Below are 24,352 nucleotides of genomic sequence, written 5' to 3' on the forward strand. Positions count from 1 at the left end.
GGAGCGTTTCCGTTCGCCATGTCCTCGCCGATTGCGTTTGTTCTATTCTTGGATTTGACCGGGCACCTTCTTTGGCTACAGTAAATAAACATGTTTCCTTCATTATACTGACGATGGTACCGGAAGGTGGCAGGTTGGGCTAGGGGGCCTTGGCTGAGCACCCGGCCAGTACCCTCCAAGCAGAAGTAAGGTAGCCTGGTATCCAAACCTATCATAGCTCCCAGGTCTCTTCTGTCCTCTCCGCAAAAATTTGCGGAAAGGACAGAAGAGACTCGGGGTCTAATAAGCAGAAGTTAGGCTCTGGTTAGAATTTTGACGTCTTTTTAGGCGTTTTGTCGGCCTTTCATTTTTGGTTAATTTTTCAGGGTACATTGTACATATTGTATTGAAGAAAGACAGACAAAACTACAAAATGACGGCCAAAACAAGTCAGAGCTTAACTTCTTCTAGGAGAATAGAGTACCCCAATGCTTTCGCGACCGTTAAACTTAGACGCACCTGCTACTCTATATGGAATTTTGCAGACGCATAAAACTTCGCATGACGATAGAAGAATTATTTCATGAAAGAGATCTAGACGGTCACTAGATGAAGTTCAGCGGCGAATTGAAACCTGAAAAACTAGTAGCCTGGGGTGTGCCTCCCTGAAGGGTCTTTGACAGGCCCAGCAATGAGAAATCATCTTTTCACAGGTCACTCGTTTGACGTACAAAACGCCAGAGATAAACAAACCTGTCAAACGTTTCTTCTCTAGTTTACCGGCTGACGTTTTTCGGTCATGCATGCGTAAATGATAAGCATCTCGTGGTCATCTTGTTGATGTGATTCATGTCTTATATAGACACCGGAAGAGAGGCGCCTTCCTTTAGTTATTGCAATATCATTGCTCTTGGGGGAATACCCACGGCATACGCCGCAGATTCTATCACAAATATTACCACACCAATAGAGTCGATTCCACGTCACCGAGAGCGTTTTAAATAATATTTATAATAATTTTGAATTACAAAATAATATCTACGTGACATTATTTCTAATTTTTCAAAAAAATTGAATATGAAAATTTGAATTTATTTGAATTCAATGATTGTTTATACGCTGGCTGCTGTTTGGTTTATAGTAGCATGGTCGGCAGTCTCTACGGGCCCAGTCTGCTATTTTGACCTTTTGGCCCGTCTTTTTGGCTGGCATATCAAGTTATCGCCTCCCCATAGGGAGCGACCTAATCAAGCCAAGTCCGTAAAACCACCCCCGTGCACGCTAGTCTCCCTGGGCGGGCGGGCACCACTTCCAGTGCCGTAGAGATACCGGGGAACTCCCGATGGTATCAATGGTTTTAATGCATGATTGTGCTGTTAATGTTGTCATTTCGTTTACTAAGACTTGATTTACATCCTTACATCGTATTAGATTTCTGATCCCTGAATTGCCTTTAAGAGCTTTTAGTACTATACTTGAAATGCTAGAATTGTGTTTTTATGAAAAACCATGTGATACACTAATTGATGATATTTGTCATAGATTATAATGTTTTGTATTATGTTCACAAGTACGTTCACTTCATAATATTAGATGCAAGGTATCAGCAGCAGCCTATATATGTTTTTGTAAATTATGTAATCAATAGTTGATTGCATAGTACGTTAAAGCAAAACCCTGTTGACAAATGAGACCAAATATGGCAACAAGAAAGTTAGATTTGGGAGACAATCATATCAAATTCACGTTTATGACGAACGAACAGTGGCCAATGTCATGGCCGTGTATGGACTCCACATTGAATTGTTCTGAGATGCCGCGTCGATGTGATTTCTTGAATATATTCAAGTATGTTGCAGGGCAAATCAGTAAGCAAATTGCAATTAGTTTGTAGGGATAATGTAGAGATGATCAACAACATGTATCTTTATAACGTCACGGCTGATACAAACTTTATGGAATCGTCCTGGTTAATATGCAGAGTATCATTGTTGGTGGTTACTATATAAAAGGTAAAAAACATATAGAAGGTAATCTTTGATACATTTCATCCATCGTGCCTTGTTTTTCCTACAGTAATATGATTTAATGATTTAGAAAAAGACAGTCTGGTTGGATAAATATTCTTCTATATAGGTTTGCACTTTACTCTATTCAGTGCGGCCTATAGAATTACCAAGTTCTACATACAAGTTGCAAGAAATCACAAGCATGTAACAAAGCAGCATGCAAAAAATGAAACACTATGCGTTTGGTAACACCTACATTTTTTTGTCACGGTAAGCATGCTATCTATACAGAGTCAGCAACGTTCAACTTGCACGCATGTCCCCATATTCATACAGCTTCTCTCAGTCATAAGATACATTTGTGTAATAATGTCTATGACTAAAATAATTTGCTACATGCTCTGACGCCTCATGCAGCTAACTATAAACACAAACGAAGATATTGACAACTTCAGAATTTTGTTACATGAGCCGAGAGTGATGAGCGTGACGGAATGTAAATTTCATAGTTTAAATTTCTTTTACTGTTTGTTAAAATTCCTTCAAGACTAAACGCAAGGGTATCGTAATATATCTATGTATGACAAACAACAAGTATCACTGATAATATATACATATGTGCTAGAGGACTTTTTATCAAGATAACTTACTTTTACATTAATCATTGTTGTACAAGGCACTATATCTACAAATCAAGATCTTCCTTATCCCCATTGTCCTCGTCGTCGCTTGTGAGGTTTACACTGCGTGCCCCTTGCCATGTCGGACATCTAGGGAACAGTACAGCATCGCATCCAATGCCTTGTGGCCTGCAAAGTTAAACAAAAATTCTCTTCATACTAATAAAAGCAAGTGTGATTTCTTCTATCACCGCTCTATCTTTTTTTGGCACAATTGAATTGTTGTGTCGAGACTTACGGATGTTTATGTTGACGCGCCTACTACAGTACATAGAGGGAGATATGGTGATGTATACAATGGTCAAACAATAACAATTGTTTCTTCACCGAAGTACCTATCAACACAGACATTGCTACACATCGATATGTTAAGCATACAACATTTGCAAGGGTAATCAAACGCTTCGGTAAGTCATCAAAACTGACCTGTTTATGACCACCCAGCCTTTGCTGATCACCACAGGGAGTAGTATGCAAAGAGGGAGTCCAACAAGAGTCATCCCCAGAACTATAAACCCAAAGACTGTAGTGCCCCAGCCTGTGGTGTATAAAACAAAATACATGCTGCAATATCCAATACATCACAACACAGCACAACATCACGTGCACACAACACTCAGAGTCCACCTTGAAAATTATGGACGACGCAATGAATCGCACGTGTCTCTCGCCTTTGCCTCTATCCAGGTAACACACACACACACACACACACACACACACACACACATACACACACACACACACACATACACACACGCGCGTGCACACACACACACACACACACACACACTTACACACACACACCACACGCGCGCGCACACACACACAGGCACACATACAAACACACGTACACACACACACACAAGATGTGTTTATTGTTCGGTATGATATCAGGTTCAGAATCTAACATTTCAACATTGCTTGACTACTGTTAGACATGTAGGATATAATCAAAATGTTTTACTTGTCGTCTTCTCCGTCCCGTCGGCACATTCACACGTACAGGTTGGTAGATTACCTCTGGTTTCCATTCTGCAGATAAACATGTTACTGCCCGGGCATATCAGGGCACGACATGTTGGTGCGTCTGAAATAATAGTTTTTTTCCATGCATCACTTTTTTTCAGGAATAAGACACTGGAGAGCAAAGCAGGAACGGTAGTATGTTACGTAAACACAAGGTAAAAAATAAACGCTAATTGAAAAAAAATGAATAGAATAATGCGCACGTGCAATTCAGATTCCATGCACGGTATCTCTGTGTCAAATATGCAAAACCTCACATTAAATTGTCTGTCCTTACATAGCCCCAAAAAGAGTCGCCACAAGCATGTCTAATTTTTTTACTATTGGCAGTAACGCTTCAATGTCTTGCTTTCATCATCACGTAACGTTACCCACCATAAACCGAAACTATGAAGAGATCTCACCTGTAACACGTAGGAACGTTTTGACGTTGGCAGGGGTTCCATGAGGATGGAACTTCACCCTGACCTCTGCTTCGTACCAACCTTCATCTGACCGCTGAACGTCAGGCAGGGTCAGGGTAAGTAACCCTTCTTCTTCATTGTCCTCGATGACAGCTCTATCTCGAAACTTTCCGTGGCACACAGTAATCTGATTTGCCGTTTCACAGAAGTTGTTACGCCCCTCTTGCAGAGAAAAGATGGTCTTCCATACATACTCCTCTTTTTCGGGTTCAGGATGCACGTACTTGAATCCAAACGTCGCCGTACTGCCGACAGGAACGGTGAGGTTGGCATCTACAGCTAGTACTTGAGTCAAAACGACGTCGTTGACCGATCTCGTTCCCAAAGCTGAACATAAAAGAAAATGTACGTTAGTGTGGTCTAATTCTAAAACGCTCAAGGCACTTTAATTGTTGGGAGTGACGAACCTTTCCCAATATCTGCTTGTGGGTTATATTAGTCCAGTACTCCAGTCACGACCGAAAGAATTGTAGCAATTGGTCAGATTTGGGTGAAAGATTTGTCTTGTTCTTGTCCAATGTATTTGGCTACTAGACAAGTCTGGTGGGGGCTAACGTAATGTGATCACACAAAGCCAGACAAAAGACGTCAACCCTGAAATGGTTACCTGTATTCACTACAAAACACCTTCATTTCCGTCGTGTCGCGTTACAGTCATGTGCTTCGTACTAACATATAACAAAGAGCCGACTTTCACGTGATTGAATCAAATAAGTAAGACTCAGAGAAAGACAAAATGGAAAAGTCTTAGAACAAATACAAAGAGAAACGTTAAAGGTGCCAGTAATACCTGTATATACAGCCTGGACTTGTCCGACTGCCCATGCAACAATCACGGAACACAGGGAAAAGGCAATGATAGCTGACTGCATTTTGTTCGCGAGGGGTGTAGATTAAACAATCTCGAAAATTCCACCCTTTTTAAAGCTACGGTCACATGATAGCCAGATCAGATGATTCATGACGATATAGATCATACCACTACAAAGCGTTGCTCAAGTTTAGAAAAGTTTCCTTTTCTCTTCCTTCTAAATTCCTCCAAGATCAATATGGTGTTTCTATCTTATGTGTTACTGTAATTATAGTTACACCTCCGCCTTCTTTTTGATATTTCTAAATTACACATCCTGCCCGCCCTCGCACATCTCAATGAAAATGGAATCGTCCTGATCACGCCGATGGGACATGCACAAGTGCAGAGTGAGCGCGGCAAAACTGTGCCCAGGTACATGATCAGCCACGTGAGGGAAACCTGGCATGTCGTTGGTATTGTCTGTGACTAAATCCAGACAACTGTGTAATGTTGTAGAGGGTTGCAGGTTTAGGAACCGTGAACAGTAACACAAAATAGACTTTTGACCATGTATTTGCATCAGATTTGCCATAAAAAATCCCGATAACGCAAACGAAAGTAAATTCACACATCTTTGACAAGATTGTTGATCTACGCTAGTACTACTTACTACTACAGTCAAAAGGGTTTGGCATGATGCAAGATTAGTATTCTACGACTTCTTGATATGCCTGGACCTCTAAGTTAGGGTTCTTTGTGGCATGACTGGACGCAAAAAATGTACATATGTACTATGGGAACGTATGAACAGTATGAACAGTGCATCACTCAAAATGGGAAATGTTGCCTATGGCTTGCAGCGCTCATTTTGTTTGCGCAGCGACCTGCGGTCCAACTGCACCTGTAATGACCTGGTATTGACCCCTATAAATCCATTTTCTTATCAGCACGACAATATTAGCTCTGAATATCTGTATCTATGAGAAATTAGTATTGTTTTCCCTGTCTTCAGAAACAGAGTAACAGTACAAACGGCTATCAATCATCCATAAAGCTATTTGAAGATCTTAAACCTCCGCCTGGACTATTGATATTCACTGTTGCTAATATCCTCCATGTTACACCTACACAAAGCACGCATTCATGACCACGCCCAACACCTACAGCCCACCACCATACTGTCGTCATTATCACGAGGTTTACCTAGTACTGTACATACTTTTGCGTCATGCAACTGGAACGCATCTGGGGCCCGGGGACGCTTCAGAAAAGAGGGGAAACGGACAGTTACATGCAGCGCAGTTCAAAATTTGAAATGTTTCGTCCAACATGGCCAACGTCTGAATAGAAATAACGAGGAATCTGTACTCGTGATCATGTTTATTTAAATCATGCATTTTTAGATAAGCACGCTCACAAGGTCCTGACTCGGTGGTAAAGTTGGGCAAGCAGCTGGCTAGATCAGGTCTTATTTGTTTAGTCGGTTAACGACATTATCACCATTATGGAAGCATGTAACGTTAGCAGGTTCTCCCGCACAAACAAAGTCTGGTATTTTCCAGATCCAGCAACTTTTTGTGCCCAGATCAGGCATGATATATAGTTTTCTAGGGGAAAACCATACGTCACAGACTGCACAAGGCAAAACAACCCTCGTTTATGCCTTTGTAGAAAACAGTTTTTGCAGACTATACATATGTTTTTGGTACCTAAGTATTCAGCATTGACCTGTCCCAAGGCGAGCACTAAGCACAAAGTGAACGTTACAGTAGCCGACTCTATTTTCCTGCGTCGAAGCCTTGAAATGAGCAAAGCCTGGAATTCACGGGGTACCTCACCTCGTCAATCAAAACGTTTGGGAAGGTACCGTCCTGTTACAAAGTCTACGGAAAAATACCAAAATCATCTTATATCTATCCTTTTATTTTTAAATTTCACTGTATCTCTATTCCAACTTTCACTATTTCATATGACTGCCCTAGTGATTTCATGTCGCTTGTATTCCTGCCACGCCTCCTCAGTTTATTTCTATATATAGACTACGAATATCTCACCCCACTCCACCCCCGCCAAAGTCTGAAGTGGAGCCGTCCTGGAAGCGTGATATTGGTGCGCCCAGCTGCAAAGGGTAATGGTAACACAGATATATATGTGTTTGTGAGCATCATAGTAAAATTGATAGACCAACACTTTATCTACTATTGCTAGAGAATCAATCTTGCAGACAGCAAAGTAAAGGCCAGTTGCTGTGTATATATATTTCATTCAGCAGTTGCACATAGTGTTTCAGGGTTCAACAAAAGGTCAATGATAAAGCTTCCATGACGAAGCATTATGACATCAGGCAATCGTTATGTGTTGCTAGTATTTGCTACATTGATAGAACCACCTTCGTACGACGGACGCCTATGACGTTGGGCAGACCACAACAACACTAAAAACGCAGTTTGACGCGACAATTGGTCTTTAACTACACTGCGATGAACAGTATAAATCTGTATGTTAGGGACACCATACAGCTAGCACATTTTATAGAACAAATGAATTAGTCTTTTTCAGTTTTTGAATCGCATAGCTGAGATATTATTAGGCGTAAATTCCCCATACGTCACAAAAATAAATTGAATACATAAGGAGATACTTATTGGTATTGTGTGTGTGTTTTATCTTTTATAGAACAATTTCTTACAGGTTTTCTACCCATAAGTTATTGTGTTCAGTTATGTGATGTGTCAAACCAAGGTCAAACTTGTTAACGCTTGAATTAAAGTACTCGAAAATATATATGAATATCAATTAGAATAACTTATAACGTATAACGGTCGCTTTGAAAAAAAATCCTTTTCAACCTGTGGCAAAATGTGATGATATGTACATCACCCACCGCGAACTTAGATACATTTATATTATACGGTTCGACCATGAAACCGGATGTCCGCATGCATCTGGGCATGTCTGGACATGCTCCTGATAACTATACCACCTACCACCTGTACCTCAGTCACAGTCACAGTCATGTGCCTTGCCATCGCCAATTACATCATGCGCTCGCAATGCTTTGGTTTTGCTTACGTCATTGCTGCCGAGTTTGCGGAGTGCAGACGCATGAAGATGTGAAATACAATAAAAGTTGTTGGTACCTGAATGCCCAGGACTGAATAGTCCCATGGCCAAGGCCATCACAAATCTCAAAGTGAACGTTGCAGTAGCTGACCTCATGTTCGCCTGTAGGTAGTAACTGTTACATTGAATAAATGAGCCAAAGCCGGAAATCACTGTGTATTTGTATGGCGGTCACATGATTACTAGCCAATCAAAAGGGGGGAGGCTATTCCATTACAAAGTCTAGGGGAAGTGTCACAAACTATCTCACATTTCACCCCAATTCTTAAACGTTTCTTTCTGACCTATTTTCATTGTCAAAGTCGCCTTAGTAAGAACGCTTCACTCTTATTCCAGACATACGCACTCATTTGATTCTAATGCTGAAGACCACTGGCATGCTTGTACCCCTTGTCAATGGAAGCGTGGTCGTGCCAATAACACGTGACTGTGGGAAATTACTCAGGTGTCTGTTTGTGTATTTTTGAGAAAGAATGTTGACGCAAGTCAAATGCGTAAGCTATTTTCATCTCCATGAAAAATGGAGATATAGTTTTGTGTGTGTCTGTCTGTGTGTGTGTGTATGCGTGTGTGTGTGTGTGTGTCTGTGTGTGTGTGTGTGTGTGTGTGTGTGTGTGTGTGTGTGTGTGTGTGTGTGTGTGTGTGTGTGTGTGTGTGTGTGTGTGTGTGCGCGCGCGTCTGTGTGTTTGTGTTTCCGGACTACTGTAGACAGCATAACTCAAGAACCTCTTGATGGATTACAATGACATTTGGTATGTAGACAGGAGTTGGGAAGCCGAAATTTAGAGTCGATTTTGGGCCCCCTGGTATGTGACCTTGGTACTGCAGCAGAACTTCCGTTTTCTTGAATCCTTTGACCTGAATGTGCTATTGCCTTGAATTTTTGGTGGCAGATATCTTGTGATGTAATGAATAATTGGTGAAGGTTTGGGCCCCCTAGCGGCTTGCTCTGGTTCAGTTAGATTCAAATGACAATTCCCCCAGAACTGTGGGTCACGCGTAAACAAAGACTTTGCGTTTTTAAAAGGTCGGCTGTAAGGATAGTTTTATTTTGCCTAGTAAGGTTAGGTCTTAACACTGCCTTTAGGAGTAGATTAAGTGTTTCAACAAATGTTTTTGAAACAGAGGCAGGGCCGTTTTCTCAGCAAATCTATGACTCAGCGACAAAAATTACACAAACACAAGCGCAAGGCACAAGGCATTAGAAAAAGGAAGTTGACCTTTGCCGATCAAACATCCGCGTTATGTGCCTGGCTGGTGTTATCAGAAATGTAAACAAATCACACCTGTTTTGTCAACACTTGACTTTTGAGCGTCTTCTTGGCAAAGCAAACAATTTTGTGTGAGTAATCATATGCCCACTTACCGACCTAGATATATAGTATACTAGTATATGATCGAAGATACAAATTAAAGGAGAAAAATTAGACAATTTTCTCAAGGTACCTATAGATTATGATTAAACAATACTGTTAGGTACTACGTGAACTGTCAAAACGTTAAGATGTACATCATCACGCATGTGTTTATTACGAATGTGGACATCGAATTTGGATATCACGTCGAGAAGACCCATCTAGCGAAATCTGAACGAATAGCAATAACTTTGAACGATACCGAATAGGTTCACTGTGAATGTCTGCCGAACGGCTATAGCCGGTTGCGAAATTGGTAAATTACATGATACACGGTTCATGATAACCACCTGACGTTACTGCTTATATCTAACGTTACAAAAAAGCCCACCTGTCAAAACATTAGATAAAAACGTGCCCCATGTTTAAAAATACACCCCGAAAATACAAACACTCACAGTAATCACAATCTGTCTGTCCAGAGGCAAACTATTTCAGTTTGTTGTACATTTTCTGTCAACACCCAACTAAAAATCTAGGAACATTTGAATCGTGCCCAGACTGTTAATAACACATTTCGTGGGATGTTTGATTCATCATTGCCCTTCTCTGTTGCCTAACAATTATAAAATTTCAGTAACGTTAAAAAGATTTGCTCCGACTTGGTTACGCTAACATGGGGTCCAGATCTACAAAGATGATTTTGCACGACAAGGTGACCGCCAGTACGCTAACTTTGTCGCCTTCTGATTCCGACAACTGATGATCTAGACAAAAATGTTTAACTAAAAATGTATCATCCTTGATTGGATATTTGCGTACTTCCCGTTGTGGGTAAAACAAATTTAACGTAACGTTAGCTATTCGAACGTGACCTCACGCACTCGCCAATGACCCTGAAGATCGCCGTTTCTAGCCATAACAAAGTAAAGTACCAAGCCTTCTAATAAGGACCCGGGAGTATTTTGCTGTACTCCATTCTAAGTTACAGTCAAAATCGCCGTTGAGGATCTATAGCTATGTGTGCTGGAATATCATTAAGTAAAGTAAGACATTCGGGGCCTGGGGCAATCAAAAGTAACTGAAATAATCATTTTCAATTGTCGTCATCGGCCCGTGGGGAGGGGGTGGGCGGGAAAATAAGTTCAAAGGCAACACAATATATGAGACGCCAAGAAGGGGAACATGTGCGTCATCAGATATGCTTGGAACCTCGCAAACAAAAACAGACGCCATAGCGAACTCTCTGAAATAGCAGACCATTTGCATTTAACGTTATTATTAGTTTATCCTTTTATGTAGCTAGTGTGCTGCCCTTTGGTCACACTTCACTTCAGGATCTGTTGCTGCATTAACAGCACTAATCGCTTAAGGGTTTACAGGACAGGTATCTCAGCATTGCATTCGGCTCAGTTCGGCATCTAGTCGGATGAGTTCGGCTTAATTCGGATAGAAGTGCGGTCGGCAGAAAAAAAACAAAAGAAATACACTATACCAGATCTACGTAAATCCTTCTTCTTAGTAACGGTGTGTACTTCACGTCTTCATTGCCAACAGAAAATAGAAATGAATTCAAGACGTGTAAGTTATATGGCCTACCAGTCACGGCGCGTGATCCTTAAAGCACTGCTGTACTGTAAAACAAGAAAACTGTGATTGCTTATTCAGTACAGCTCGTAGTTCGTTGTGTCGTCATTCACAACTCAAGAGTAAGTTCCAGTGATGTGCATAACGGGCACGCCCACATAGTGGATATTAATTTCCACTTGAATAAAAGTTGGCTACCTTCAAGAAATAAAGGAATTCTTTACCTCTGTTGAATATAGGTGACATGTAACGTTATAGCCTGGAGTCCAGCCTTCTTAGCTTTAGTACGCTACCCAAGCTACGCTCCTCGTCAAGAAGGCTGGATCCCATGCAAGTAACGTTATGCATCCTTTATATTCACAGGGATATAGAAACTCCGAAAATGGGAAAAACCGGTCTTCATGCAGTGACATGGTTTTATTTTGTAAACATAGAGATGTACTAATGCTGTCACACACATGTACATGTACTAATAGTGTCACACACAAGTCTTTGGTAGCCTCTCAACGCTTTCTTGTGTAAACAGAGATTAGATTTACATCGTTAACTGTAAGAAATGAGTCTCGTCCAACAAAAGCCACCTGTTTATAGTAGATATAAGGAATTTTACACAGTTGGGTGTTAACTGGCCGAGTTATGACTTAAACTGACACAAGTTTGTGGGCCATGACTTTTTGTCTAAAACGTTTCGTAATTGGATTGCATTCGTTCATTCACTCTTCCTCAGTCACACACACTCACTCACTCACTCACTCACTCACTCACTCACTCACTCACTCACTCACTCACTCACTCACTCACTCACTCACTCACTCACTCACTCACTCACTCACTCACTCACTCACTCACTCACTCACTCACTCACTCACTCACTCACTCACTCACTCACTAGAAAATGAAGTACACTTTGTTCTGGAAAACTCACTTTACAAAGATTCTCTTTTTAGTACCATACTGCTAGACCAAAGGTATGTACATTTGACAAAGGAGGAAATGTTCGCATATGTCATAGAGTAGGCATAGCGTATATTTATTAGTATCTTCTCAATATTTCAATGCCTTTAGCCCTTGTTGGGCATGAATATTCAAGAAACTTCATTGTCATTTAACCTGCTTGAACCATGCAAAAAGTACAAAAAAGCTCTCAAAAGCGTGGCGCAACGCCTATACTGCACTTTGAAATATAACGGTGTGTAGTCAGGTCGTATCGATGTTTAAAAAAATTCAGTGCTAGCTTACATCTGCCCTACATAGCCAGGATTTGAAGTCACCTACTCTGAAAGCACGTGCTGCAAACTAAAGTTCATTTGTAATGTATTGCCCGTATTAACAACCAACCAACCGGCAATCGACGGACATGGGTGTGAAATATTCCTTCCTGCCCCTCGCGTGCCAGTAGATCGTCGTTATTTGGCTACTTTGCATTTGAAAGAACCGACTTAATGGTCGTTGACCTCGCTAGAAATCTATAGGGCCTGTCCTTGAGAGTTGACCCGTTTGACGTGGCACCCTCTTGTCGACGTGGCACATGCAACGACACCTTTTCACATTCGCCATTTTGGAGACTTGTATCTACCTGAGGTGGGTCTCAAAATCTTTCCCTACACATTTCAGCCCACATTTCCTCACATTCTCTTCGCACACATAACAGTTACCACCAGGATAGTTCTAGAGTGTGTGGGAGCATTTACAGACGATATTGAGGCCATGTTTGATGTCTTGTTCCTCGTTGCCCAAGGTTGGCAGCGAATCCACCAGTGTGCATCGGACATGGCCTTCTGTTCATTCTTGCAAATGTTTCTACGAACAGGTTGTTTCTGATACCGATATTTGGCTTCGAAGCAAGGAGCTAACAATCACTTCGCTGTCATTTAGTTAGTAGATATCTTGTTGGCTTGGTTTGTTGTGTTTTTTTTTGGTGTCAAATCACTGTAGTTTTGAATTTAGGGACGTGAAACTTCTAAACAGCGTGGATGTAGTTCTATTTAGTCAGTACTTTGCCCCCCTCCCTCCTCTCCCTCCCGCCCTTCTTTGGCCAAACCGCCCATTTTCGTTTAACCACATCAGTTTGGAATGGATTCATTGCCAGGCACACATGAAATACGTCGGAGACGTTCGTCTGAAAGTAAAGCCCAATTCAATTTGTACGTAATACTTGGAAGAAAAAAAGTGTGATGTCCACGTACATGTATCTCGTAAGTCACCAAAATGTGCTGTCACGAGTTTCAGGACGTGACAAACTTTATTCCCGAATGCGAAACATCAGAACATCATTAGCATAGCATGACGTGCCCGACCAATTTAGACAGAGTGCCGTAACTCTTTACTCAGTGCCGCGTGGCTGGGAGTTGGACGAAACTCTCTCCGTGTAGTGAGACAGGAAACTGACGTTAGGAACGGTTCCCGATTCTGTGCGCTAGAAGAGAAGTCCGAGAGAAAGAGGATGAAGACTGCGGTGGTGTTGGTGATGGTCATCCTGTTGGTCAGTGGTCTGGCCAACGCGGCACCGACAGAGGTAAGGCACCTATTCGAACGTTTATTTTTTGTTTTCTGTGGACTTCTATGGGTTTGTTCTTTGGCTTCAGTAACGTATAGCAGGAGATTTTCGAGTCTTACTCTCTTCTTTTCCATAAGTATTTTTCCTTTGTTGATAGCTAGATTGCGAACAAATTTCAAAATAACTCTGCCATGCCATAAAAGAGTTCCGCTCTGCTTTCGTTACTTGACACCTGACCATATCGTTGAAGTTGAAAAATCACATTTTGAAAACAAAACATTTCTTTCTCTGAAAGACCCAAAAATAGATTGACCGAAGGTCTAAGATTGACAAAAAAACACTTCCACACTAAACCTGACGGACAGTAGCATTAATTCGAGTCAACTACTGGTTACAGGGGTGGTACTTAAAAAAACTATCAGAAGTGTCTGTTAAGTGCCAAGATAGTGTTTGTTTTCCAGACTGTGTTCACGTTCGCACGGCTTACCGCGTCGTCAAGTGACGTTAACACACTTTGGCTTGTTCACGGGTATGCCCGAATAATTGTGTAGAATGTTTGTTCACCCGTCACACTGGACTTGAGTCGGTCGTCAGGCGGCTGTCTAAACATTTCCTGTGATAAGTTTGGGCCAGCTTACGGGAAAGATAGGCTGCGACAGCAATTGTTTTCGACATCCATCCAACTCGCAAATCTCCATACACGACTGTATCTGAATGGAACTTTGGATGAAAACGTCCCTTGTAGTGTAAGGCCGTAAGTATGTCCAAGGAGGTTTAAATAGGTTTTAACCTCCTTGGTATGTCTCACCGTGCGGCAATGGCGGATCTGTCAGGCCCTGCTGATGCTAGATTCGTGAGAAAGGTGAAACGCAATGCCATGCGCGGCACATTAATAATATTGTTGTTTTTGGTTACAAGAATATTCGTCAAACAATGACTTGAAAAGGTAGCGAGATACGTACCTCCAAATTTTCGAAGTCAACTGTACATCTTGATCACGGAATGACCTAGTCTCGCGAGAACACGAGACTAGGACGGGGCTTGTGAAGATCGTCCTGCCTCCCCCGCCTCTTTGTGTTCTCGCGAGACAAGGTCATTCCGTGATCAAGATGTACAGTTGACTTCGAAAATTTGGAGGTACGTATCTCGCTACCTTTTCAAGTCATTGTTTGACGAATATTCTTGTAAATGTGATTATACGTGACTGATGAACCTCTTCAACGATATTATTGTTTTTTCTTTACGATTTTGTATTCGAAGTCTTATGTTGTGCCCACTTGCTAGTGTGTTTGCCAGTATAAACTAGAAAGGCGGCGGGAATTCTTATTGGGTACTTTATTAGACGCTGTCAGTGTCTTATAGGAGGGGCGTCCGGGTGACATAATTCACGTTTCGATGTCCAATAAATTTCACATCATTGGCTCGTTCTCATTTGAATGCACAAATTGCTGTCGCCAGCCTTTACGACTTGATATGAGCCAAATTAAGGGCACCATCGATGCTTTCTTCATTTTGTCACAATACGTATCATGTTTCACGAAAAATGCACCACAAGATGACTTATGGGTTTTGACTTAGAAGAAGTTATGGCAATGGGTGGCCTAATGAGTCATAAAAAACGGCTGTCGCCTGCAGAGACATACACAATTTAAAAAGCAGCTGCAGCCGAGAACGTAAAAATTCAGTTCAGAGAATGACCGGTTAATTGGCGAAACCAGCTACCGAGGCCCTCCGACAAATCACGTCAGATCGCTCCTGTCACTGTTCTTGTACGCTGTGCAAGACGGTTTATGCCTGTCGCCCAAAACGGTAATTTCAGTTACCGTTTAAAGTAAGACGTTCCTGACATTAAGACATGGCACATGTAAGGTGCCAAACTGTCGTTTTTATGACGACTTAAAGCTTTTCTGACTTTTAAAATGAACAAATAAGAAGTGTTTGCTATCAGTTGTGAACCACCACATCGAACAAATGACAGTACAGTAATGAATGTAATTTCCGTTATCATAACATTGTTTGATGCTCTCATATTCCAATATTCTACTCTTTCTTCCAGATATTGTTTCCAAAGTTAAATTTTTAAAAACCTCAAGACAATAAGTAATCTATAGCTTATAATCAGGAACTAGAAAATAAATTAGGGACAAAGCACTGATCGTACTCTAGGACTGAGACTGTGAGGTTACAGTTTCGCATGTGTCTTGTTTAATTGTAGTTCATCAATGGATATTTCCAGTGGAACACCATAAGCCATTCCCTTGTTCTATTTCCAACGCCTCCTTCAAAAACAGCGCTCGACGGGCAGAAATGGCCGCCGCTTGGCTGGGAATAATGGGGACTGAGCTTTTGTTGAGTTTTTTTTTGCCCTGAAACCCTTTCATAGCGGACCAAAAAAAAATGCTATGCCTTCATTGTTTACGGCTGTATCCACCAAGTAGGGTTGTTTGAGGAGGAGTAAATGTAGTTGGTGGCCAGCTGATGCACGTGTAAGACAGGGCACGTATATCTGTGACAGGGTTCACAGTTCACACTGTGTTGACTGCATGAATAACAGCTGCATGATCTTTGGTAATCAAATATCAAAATGCATTTCTTCCACTTCCCGTGTCACTGTCAAATTAATCAGTATCACGCACAAGCACGGAAGAGGCGGAATTCTGCACTACCGGATTTCGCAGTAGTTAGCAATGTGTTACAAGGTCCATCCCCTTGTATGAGCGCCCGAGTTGTTTTCTTTTTCATTTCGTTTTTTTTTCCCTTAGCATTGATTCAGCTAATGCAGTGGAAAACCTGTCACAGGTATACGTACCCTGCTTAACACGTGCCATTTCTGTGCTACTAGCGCTTTTTGACGGAGGTGTTCCATATAGATTAACGACTTGTTCTACTAACCCTGACCTTTACTTCCTGCCAGTCTGGCATGTCTGACTTTTGCGATCATCTTCCCACTCACTTACTTTCTTCCTGCCACTCTACTGACAACTTGTACTCAAATACCTACATGCACACAGCAATATTAACAAACAGACGTACAAATTTACAAATCTAAAAGTCCATACTTGGTGTCAATGATATTTACAATGACTTGTTGTGCCCCGCTAATGTCAGTATCCATGTTGTCCCTCTGTAGGCTTCAGGCGTGATAGTGCCTGATTACACGGTTAACATTTCGCAACAATTGGGATTAATGAAAGCTGGGAATTTCGTCATCTTCGACATAGAAGATGGGCTGGTGCAAGTGAAGGAAGAGTATTTCCTCAGACCAGAAGACAATTTCAATGTAAGTTTCCTATACGTTTCTTATATTTAGTGTATACATCGCTACTATGCTGGATAGATACTTTAAAGTTGAAATAATCGGCAAGTTCATTATCAACAGAAAATGTCTGATTTTGTAATTCCGTCACTTTGTAAAAATGTGTCCCCGACAATTCTCGGAATATTGCACAGGATTATATATATCAGCAGGATAGTGGCCAGATAATCATCTAGTACTTGTAGTAAATAAATGTTTTTTTTTCATTCTTGTTAGTATCTTTCTAACTGGCTTGCTTACCTTATTAACATAAGTTTCCTGACGACAGTGTAATTTTTTATTGATCGATCGAATATGATTTCCGTTTTGACATCGTTTCAGATTCCGTCCTTGGTTTCGACAAGGAGGTTTAAAATCAGATAATAAACCACCTTGGTTTCAGGTATTTTCTGTCTACATGTGGTACATGGCTTGGACATGTTTGTGGTGTCTGTCAGAAATGGGGTTAATGCGTTTTAACTAGTATAGGTAATAGAAAGCAGAGTGTATAAATCTTCATCAGCATAAACTTGATGCAGTTATGACTCGTTCCCAGAAGAAGGACATCAAATATTATAGTTGTGAAGGACCAGCATTTAAGACATTGTAACAGCCACTCAGTGCTTTAGAAAAGAACAACTGTAGATCTGAGGTCTTAAATCGTGGCTAAAGTTAAAATTGAATAGTCTACTATACTTTGCTATATATACCCTAAAGTCAATTTTTGTTTTACGGAAGTCCTCCATAGTTCGGGGCTTTCCCGTCATTGGTAACTTGGGCCGTTCTGACGGCTACTCGCCTGATGATTGAATTAATCAATTGTACGGTCACAATGTGTGACGTCAGGTCTCGGCATTTCCAAACCAAAGTGAATAGGGCTTTTCAATCTGGCTTTCATGAGGATAGATTTAGAGGAATTTTCCGACGAATGGGAGGGAATCAAGGAGATAGTGAGCTTTGAATTAAAAAAAAATTCCTTGAAATCCGTTCTCATGAAAGCCAGATCCAAAATCCTTGTTCATACTGAATGGGAAAGGTTGAGACCTGACGTCACATATTGTGACCTTACAATTGATTAATTCAATAATCGGGCGAGGAGCCGTCAGGACGGCACGAGTTATAAATAAGGGGAGAGCTGAAGAGCCCTGAACTATGGCGGACTTATGTAAAACTGAGGACTTGACTTTGGGGTATATCTAGCAAAGTATAGTAGACTTTTCGATTTTAAGTTTAGCCCCCCTTTAAATAGGCCATGTTTACATAAGAGTGACACATGTGTCCTGGTTTTCTTGGACGAATGCCCCCACCAGGGGCGACATGACCCACATCCTTTGCAATTCCAGAGATACTCCCTCTGGATAGTTTCCTGTTAACATTCCAAACATTCCTATTGACTACAAATTCCTGTTGGACTCCGTCCTGTACAATTCCTAGAATTCTTGCAACCTGCACACAAAATCATTCCACTAGCCTCGCCCCTGAGGCGTCGCCATAAAAGAGGGAGTTAATCCCTACCTACCAACCCTATTTCTTTCAGGACTTAAGTATGAAATACAATATCCATTTTTCTAGGCCTTAGCATGTTTGCAGATAAGGCTGTTTCATATATATACCCTTTCCATATTGTTAAATTGTATTTGTTAGATCACTTAAGCCAATATCTTGGGGGAATCCCCACCTAACGACCCAAATCTTTTTCAGAACCGCGATGGGAAACATTATGTTGATATCGATTTTCCTAGGGCTTGGTATGTTTGCAGACACTACTGCCTGTCTTCAGTACAACTTGGGGTGGACAGGGCGTCTGTAAACTGTCATTTACCGATAACCTTGATATATTTTTAGGAAAACAACCTGGAAGCTCAAAAGGAGCGTTATGAGATGATGTTGGGAAGGCTTCACAATGGCGAGTGTGTCTACGTCATGTACAATATTCTTTATTTGGAGCAACAAGAAGGAGACGAAGCAGCGGGGAAGACCCTCTTTATTCTCTGGTGGGTTGCTTCATCTTCATAGTTGTACAAATTATAGATAACAATACAACAAAAAAGAATCACATCACAATCTTGCCTCGAATTTACATTGTATCATCCGATTTAATTAGCATTACCTCAGATTCAATATTGTAATATTACAGATTTACAGTATACAACAATAGGTACGATAGGATAAACTTTGAGGCGTTTAAGAGAACTCTGTTTACTGCAGTCTTGAACGTGTTCACATTTGGAACTAGAGTTCCACGAACACATTATCTTCGCCAAATAATCAAGGCTTATTATGGAGAGTGATTCATATTTACATGCTTATCACCCCATGCAAATTGGATCATACACCATACCGTTTGGCAGTTATGAGGGGAGGGGGGCGAATGAGTCCAGTCTAGATAGGGTTAAAAAATCATTTGGTGGTACATGACTAATATATGTGTCTAGTGTGCTGATATATGTTATAACTGGTCATGAAAAAATATGAGTATGTTGGTATTATATCGGCCACAAAGGTTTGATATTGCAGTGGTGTAAGTTGAAAATGATGATGAAATGGTACAGTCAATATATATGAATAGAATAAATCTTTATTCAGAATCTAGCACATTTTGAAAGACATAGTTCATATGTGACCTTTCCGTACCTAGCAGTGGTGCAGTTTTCGTGCAGTGTACTCTCCAAGCAGAGGAGTGGGTCCGGTTGGTTTTATACGTGTTTTTAGGTATTTTTGTCGGGCTTTCTATTTTCTCCCCCTTCCGTTATGTCGCCAACCGTGTGTTGGACAAAACTGCCTAAACTGAACACGTTAAAAACCAGCCGGACCCACTCCTCTGCTTGGAGAATAGTGCCCCATATGTTGTTTATATGAACTACTTTTGCAAGGCCATCTTTTTATATGACCTGTTTACGGAGACACTGTCACTTGTTTGAGAGTCCCAATATGAAATGCAGTGGATTTACGAACTTTCCTCACTAATTATGCAAATTAGCTTCTGATTCGCATAATTTGTCTTTTATCATGCAAAGCACCATCTGAGCTCTATACATACCAAACATCACGACAATCTGTCGACCCCTTCTCAAGGTTATTCTTGTCCGAAGGTCAAAACAAAAACACCCACTGCATTTCCAAACAAGCCGATAGGGGCCCAAACTTACACAACTTACTTCCTGTGGCATGAATTATCTACAACGTAAAACCCATGACCATAGCACTTGCATAAAATATGCCCCAAAATTTTGAGGCTCTGCTGCAGTATCTTAGGTACCCGCTAGAAGGCCCATTTTCGAACTTGACCTTCCTTTTGTAAACCCTACCAATCCACTAAATACCATACAGAACCATCAACAGCTTCTCGAGTTATCTTGGCGACATACAAACACATATGACATACACAGCTCGCTACACAACGGTAGGAAAGTGCCAGGTACTTGACCTCCGTTCCCACAACCGCTTCTCACCTACCAAAAAATTATGAAGATCCATCAACGTTTCCGTCCCTTTTTTTGCCAACATGCAAACACACAAACATGCAAAGAACCGATACCAACCTTACCGAAGTGAAGGAAATACAGTCCCTGATGGAAGATAGGGTGGAGTGGAGGAAGCTTTCAAGTCTGGTTCGAGTGGGAGCTCGACCAAAGTAAGTAAGTAAGCAAACATGCAAAGTCCGCTGCAGTACTGTTGAAAAATGGCAGGTAAATGATTTTTGAACTTGACCTTCCTTTCAACGGTACAACCACTACACACCTACCAAAAATCATGAAGATTCATCAAAGCTTTCTTTCTCGAGTTATATATGACAAACATACGGACCCAACCTACAGATGGCGTAACCGAAAACATAATCTTCTCGGCGAAGATAATAACCGGGAAAACCGAGGCTGGTAGTGCGTTCCATAGTCTACCTGTTCTTGGTACATATGAAGTCAAATGGAGCTGAGTTATAGCTTGGGACGTTGACGAGGTATAGGTGTATTGGTGATAGTAGGGCTGTAGTAGCCCGAGAAGTTAGATGAAATCTGAAGCAAAGCTCAACTGTACTTTCCAACACAGAAAAGGGACTTTCATTATAGTTAATGCACATTTTGGGCTGTCTAACTCCAGTGTGAATCAAGGAATGAGCAATCCACTGCTTTTGTGACGTCGCATACCAATATTTTTCACATCATAAATTCTTGCAAAGTACCACTACGCTAGTTGCGTAGTGGTCACAAGTTATAGCGTGGTAAAATATACACAAGCTAGAGCCATGCTATAGGTCTGTTTTGTTGTAAACTGGAAAATTTGCGGTACTGTGCATTATGCAGGAAGTTCTTCTGTTTTTAAATGTGCACTATCCAGCATGTGCATCATGTGGAAATGGATATTTTGACATATGAGGAAATTGACAGCCCTTTTTTATATTCTTCATTTCACCCCTATTGAATACCTTGCTTGTGACTGATTCCAGACTGAATACTACAGTTATATATTGGAAGCAATCATGGAATTTCAACTGATCTACCACTAGTACTCTGTGCAGGTCTTAAACCCACTTGCTCATGAATGTTTCTATATCCGTGTGCCATGGCTATATCGTACAATTTACGTATAACCAATTCCTTCTTGTGTCCACGTAGGAGCCCAGATGATGAGGCACCCCTGGAGGAGAAGCTATTGTATGTTAGCAGCAAAAGCGCAGTCAGGGAAGCATTGTTTCCTTCTATAGACATTGAAGCCCATGAACGCGGCGACATCTCTTACTCAAGCGTTCAAGAAGAACTATCTCACCATTTCGCTCGGCATTAAAGTACCTAAGTCTCGACCATATACGGCATACAGGACCGCCATGTCATAACTCCGGATCAGCTATCACAAAATACACATTGAAACCGGATGTCATAACCGCACTCCCCTGGAACAACGAATATGTTAGCATTGTAATCTAAATAGGATATAGGGTGAGCAACACTTTGTAGTAGAATGTTTTGTAGTATAAACTAATTGCAACATATGTTTTCCCATTCCATACACCTTAACAACACGGAAAAGTTCATATTTCTAATGTCTTTATTTAGACAAACCCTTGATTATAAAGTATATCTGTACCTATATTTGCACCATTACTAAGAAACGAGGACATTTGGAGGCAACATTGAGGCATAAAGCCTAAAATGTCCAGTCATGAATATACATTTATGGAAGAAGTCATGTTGGCCTGGTTAAAGGTACAGATGAAACCACCTGATAGCAAAATGGATGTCATGAACTAACCGTTGTGGTTGAATTCAAATAGATGGTTCGCTACTTATCTAAGAATCGTTCATATAAAAGAAAACCCTCCTTGTTTATGATTTAATGGGATAAGATAGAAACTTATGTACATGCCAGTCAGTCAGCTACCATCCTGAAAAATTATTCAACGTACACCTAGGTTGCCGACAGTAACGCCCCCCTAAGGAGAATTGTAAAAAGGACAAAAGATTAATAAGGATATCTATCGCTTTTTTTGGTTCAAATGAATTTATATTAGTTACAAGGCTCAACTGTACTAGGAAGACACATTAAATATATATTTAGAGTGGGATGCAGTCTATAGTCTTATTTATCAAACAACCATTGATTCATACGCTTCCACATTAAACTTTAACATAACTTTCCCTCAAGAAAGATAATGGGTGACTGATGGAAAATACTTGACAATAAACTATGCTCATACTGGGAAAATGAAGATGAGACTAGTACTCATCTCTCCGGACACTGAACACATGGATAAGCCAACAGGTTAACTTCCGGTTAGATTGATATATTTTATATATATCATGTTATATATTTAGTATACTGGGAAAAAGCCCTCCATTGTACATACACTTATATTACTTGCAAAAATTTATATATATCAAAGTAGAGATTCCAAAGGAGTTTCTTTAGAAAGATTTGTTGATTTTGTAAGAACTCTCTTTCTGATGTAGCAAACCATTTGTATTCGTGAACGTTATCATTAGCTTTTCTGCTTCTGTCTATCCTCTTTAGTATGTAGCTAGTATGCTGCCCTTTGGTCACACATCACTTCAGGATCTGTTGCTGCATTAACAGCACTAATCGCTAGGGTTTACAGGACAGGTATCTCAGCAATTCATTCGGCTCAGTTCGGCATCTAGTCGGATGAGTTCGCCTTAATTCGGATAGAAGTGCGGTCGGCAGAAAAAACAAAAGAAATACACTATACCAGATCTACGTAAATCCTTCTTCTTAGTAACGGTGTGTACTTCACGTTTTTATTGCCAACAGAAAATAGAAATGAATTCAAGACGTGTAAGTTATATGGCCTACCAGTCACGGCGCGTGATCCTTAAAGCACTGCTGTACGGTGACAAGAAAACTGTCAGTACTTATCTAGTACTAGTAGTTCGTTGTGTCGTCATTCACAACTCACGATCAAGAGTAAGTAAGTTCCAGTGATGTACGTTACGGGCGCACCCACGTAGTGGATATTAATTTCCACTTGGCGAATAAAAGTTGACTACCATCAAGAAAAAAAAAAGAATATATAATTCTATAGCTCTGTTGAACATAGGTGACATGCGACGTTATGCATCCTTTATATTCACAGGGATATAGAAACTCCGAAAATAGTCCTCATGCAGTGACCTAGTTGTATTTCGTAAACACAGAGATACATGTACTAATAGAATCACATACAATTGTTTGGTAGCCTCGCAACGCTGTCCTGTAAACAGAGATTAGTTATACACCGTCAACTGTAAGAAATGAGTCTCACCCACACAAGCCCCATGGTTATAGTGGATAAAAGGACTTTAACGGCTTAAGTGGCCTAGTTATTACTGGAACTGACGCAAGTTTGTGGACCATGACTTTTTGTCTGAAACTTGCGTAATTTGATTTCACACTCACACATGCATACACTTTAACCAACACACACATTCTTCTTCTTCTTCTTCATTATCTCCCATAGGAGAGCATAGCACATTTCAAATATAACAGTATTGATACATATTTAGAAGACAAAAACATATTTACAAATCTCACGGTATATGCCCTCCGTCACATCTATATGTCTAAGCCTGTGGCACTCGTTGTTCTTCTGTAATGTTCGATTTCATTTAAATCTCTACTCCCCTCCATGGGAATAATTTTTCGACGGCTTATAACTATAAGTTGTCATCACAAATAATCACATGGTCATCAGCCTTATCTGCATAGCTTCATCACACTTCGGTTAAATATAACAGTGTTGATACATCTATAAAACACATCTCACGGTATTTGACGTCTGCCGCAACGATATGTCAAAGCTTGCGATACTTGTTGTTCTTCTGTAGTGCTCGATTCACTTCTGTCTCTCCTCCCCTTATCGGATATAATTTTTCAACGGCTTTTAAGTTGTCATCACACATGACCACATGGTCATCAGCCCCATTTCCTTTCACAGTTTCCACATTGTGACCCTTACATACACTCTGGTGTCCTTTCCTGACTCTAATTTCCAGGTATAGGTAAAGTCTCGGTTTGTCTCAGTTCCTGAGTTTTACTATAACAATGTCTGTAAG

General features: G+C 40.8%; 2 protein-coding genes across 4 annotated transcripts; one reads left to right on the forward strand and one right to left on the reverse strand.

Annotated features, from left to right (window-relative positions):
- Positions 1-1,710: 1,710 nt before the first annotated feature.
- LOC136434188 (uncharacterized) lies at positions 1,711-8,453 on the reverse strand. Its single transcript, XM_066426955.1, has 7 exons — positions 8,445-8,453; positions 8,092-8,189; positions 7,006-7,070; positions 4,099-4,485; positions 3,633-3,755; positions 3,095-3,206; positions 1,711-2,797 (listed from the first exon to the last, which is right to left on the reverse strand). The coding sequence occupies exons 1-7, from the start codon at positions 8,451-8,453 to the stop codon at positions 2,674-2,676; spliced, it is 918 nt and encodes a 305-aa protein (XP_066283052.1). The 3' UTR covers positions 1,711-2,673.
- A 3,998-nt stretch (positions 8,454-12,451) lies between these two features.
- On the forward strand, positions 12,452-22,365 carry LOC136432721 (uncharacterized). Of its 3 annotated transcripts, none has more exons than XR_010755565.1 (5): positions 12,452-12,597; positions 13,348-13,531; positions 16,644-16,793; positions 18,654-20,446; positions 21,422-22,365. XR_010755565.1 is itself a non-coding variant. In XM_066424188.1 (5 exons), the coding sequence occupies exons 1-5, from the start codon at positions 12,545-12,547 to the stop codon at positions 21,588-21,590; spliced, it is 705 nt and encodes a 234-aa protein (XP_066280285.1). In that variant the 5' UTR covers positions 12,452-12,544; the 3' UTR covers positions 21,591-22,365. The 3 variants fall into 3 exon arrangements, 2 of the variants coding, with proteins under 2 accessions (XP_066280285.1, XP_066280287.1); XM_066424188.1 differs by having other exon boundaries at positions 18,654-18,802; XM_066424190.1 differs by lacking the exon at positions 21,422-22,365 and having other exon boundaries at positions 12,453-12,597; positions 18,654-18,802; positions 20,338-21,414.
- Positions 22,366-24,352: the final 1,987 nt, after the last annotated feature.

Source organism: Branchiostoma lanceolatum, chromosome 4 (assembly GCF_035083965.1).
Source record: "Branchiostoma lanceolatum isolate klBraLanc5 chromosome 4, klBraLanc5.hap2, whole genome shotgun sequence".
In the NCBI taxonomy this organism is placed as follows: domain Eukaryota; kingdom Metazoa; phylum Chordata; class Leptocardii; order Amphioxiformes; family Branchiostomatidae; genus Branchiostoma; species Branchiostoma lanceolatum.

Coding starts and splice junctions, on each gene's coding strand:
- LOC136432721 (XM_066424188.1), top strand. CDS start 12,545: ATGCAACGACACCTTTTCACATTCGCCATTTTGGAGACTTGTATCTAC. Junction 12,598..13,347: donor GAGACTTGTATCTACCTGAG/GTGGGTCTCAAA, acceptor CTCTTTACTCAG/TGCCGCGTGGCTGGGAGTTG. Junction 18,803..21,421: donor AAGACCCTCTTTATTCTCTG/GTGGGTTGCTTC, acceptor GTGTCCACGTAG/GAGCCCAGATGATGAGGCAC.
- LOC136434188 (XM_066426955.1), bottom strand. Junction 4,486..7,005: donor TTTGGCGGGGGTGGAGTGGG/GTGAGATATTCG, acceptor TTTTATGTTCAG/CTTTGGGAACGAGATCGGTC. Junction 3,756..4,098: donor AACGTTCCTACGTGTTACAG/GTGAGATCTCTT, acceptor CTATTATTTCAG/ACGCACCAACATGTCGTGCC.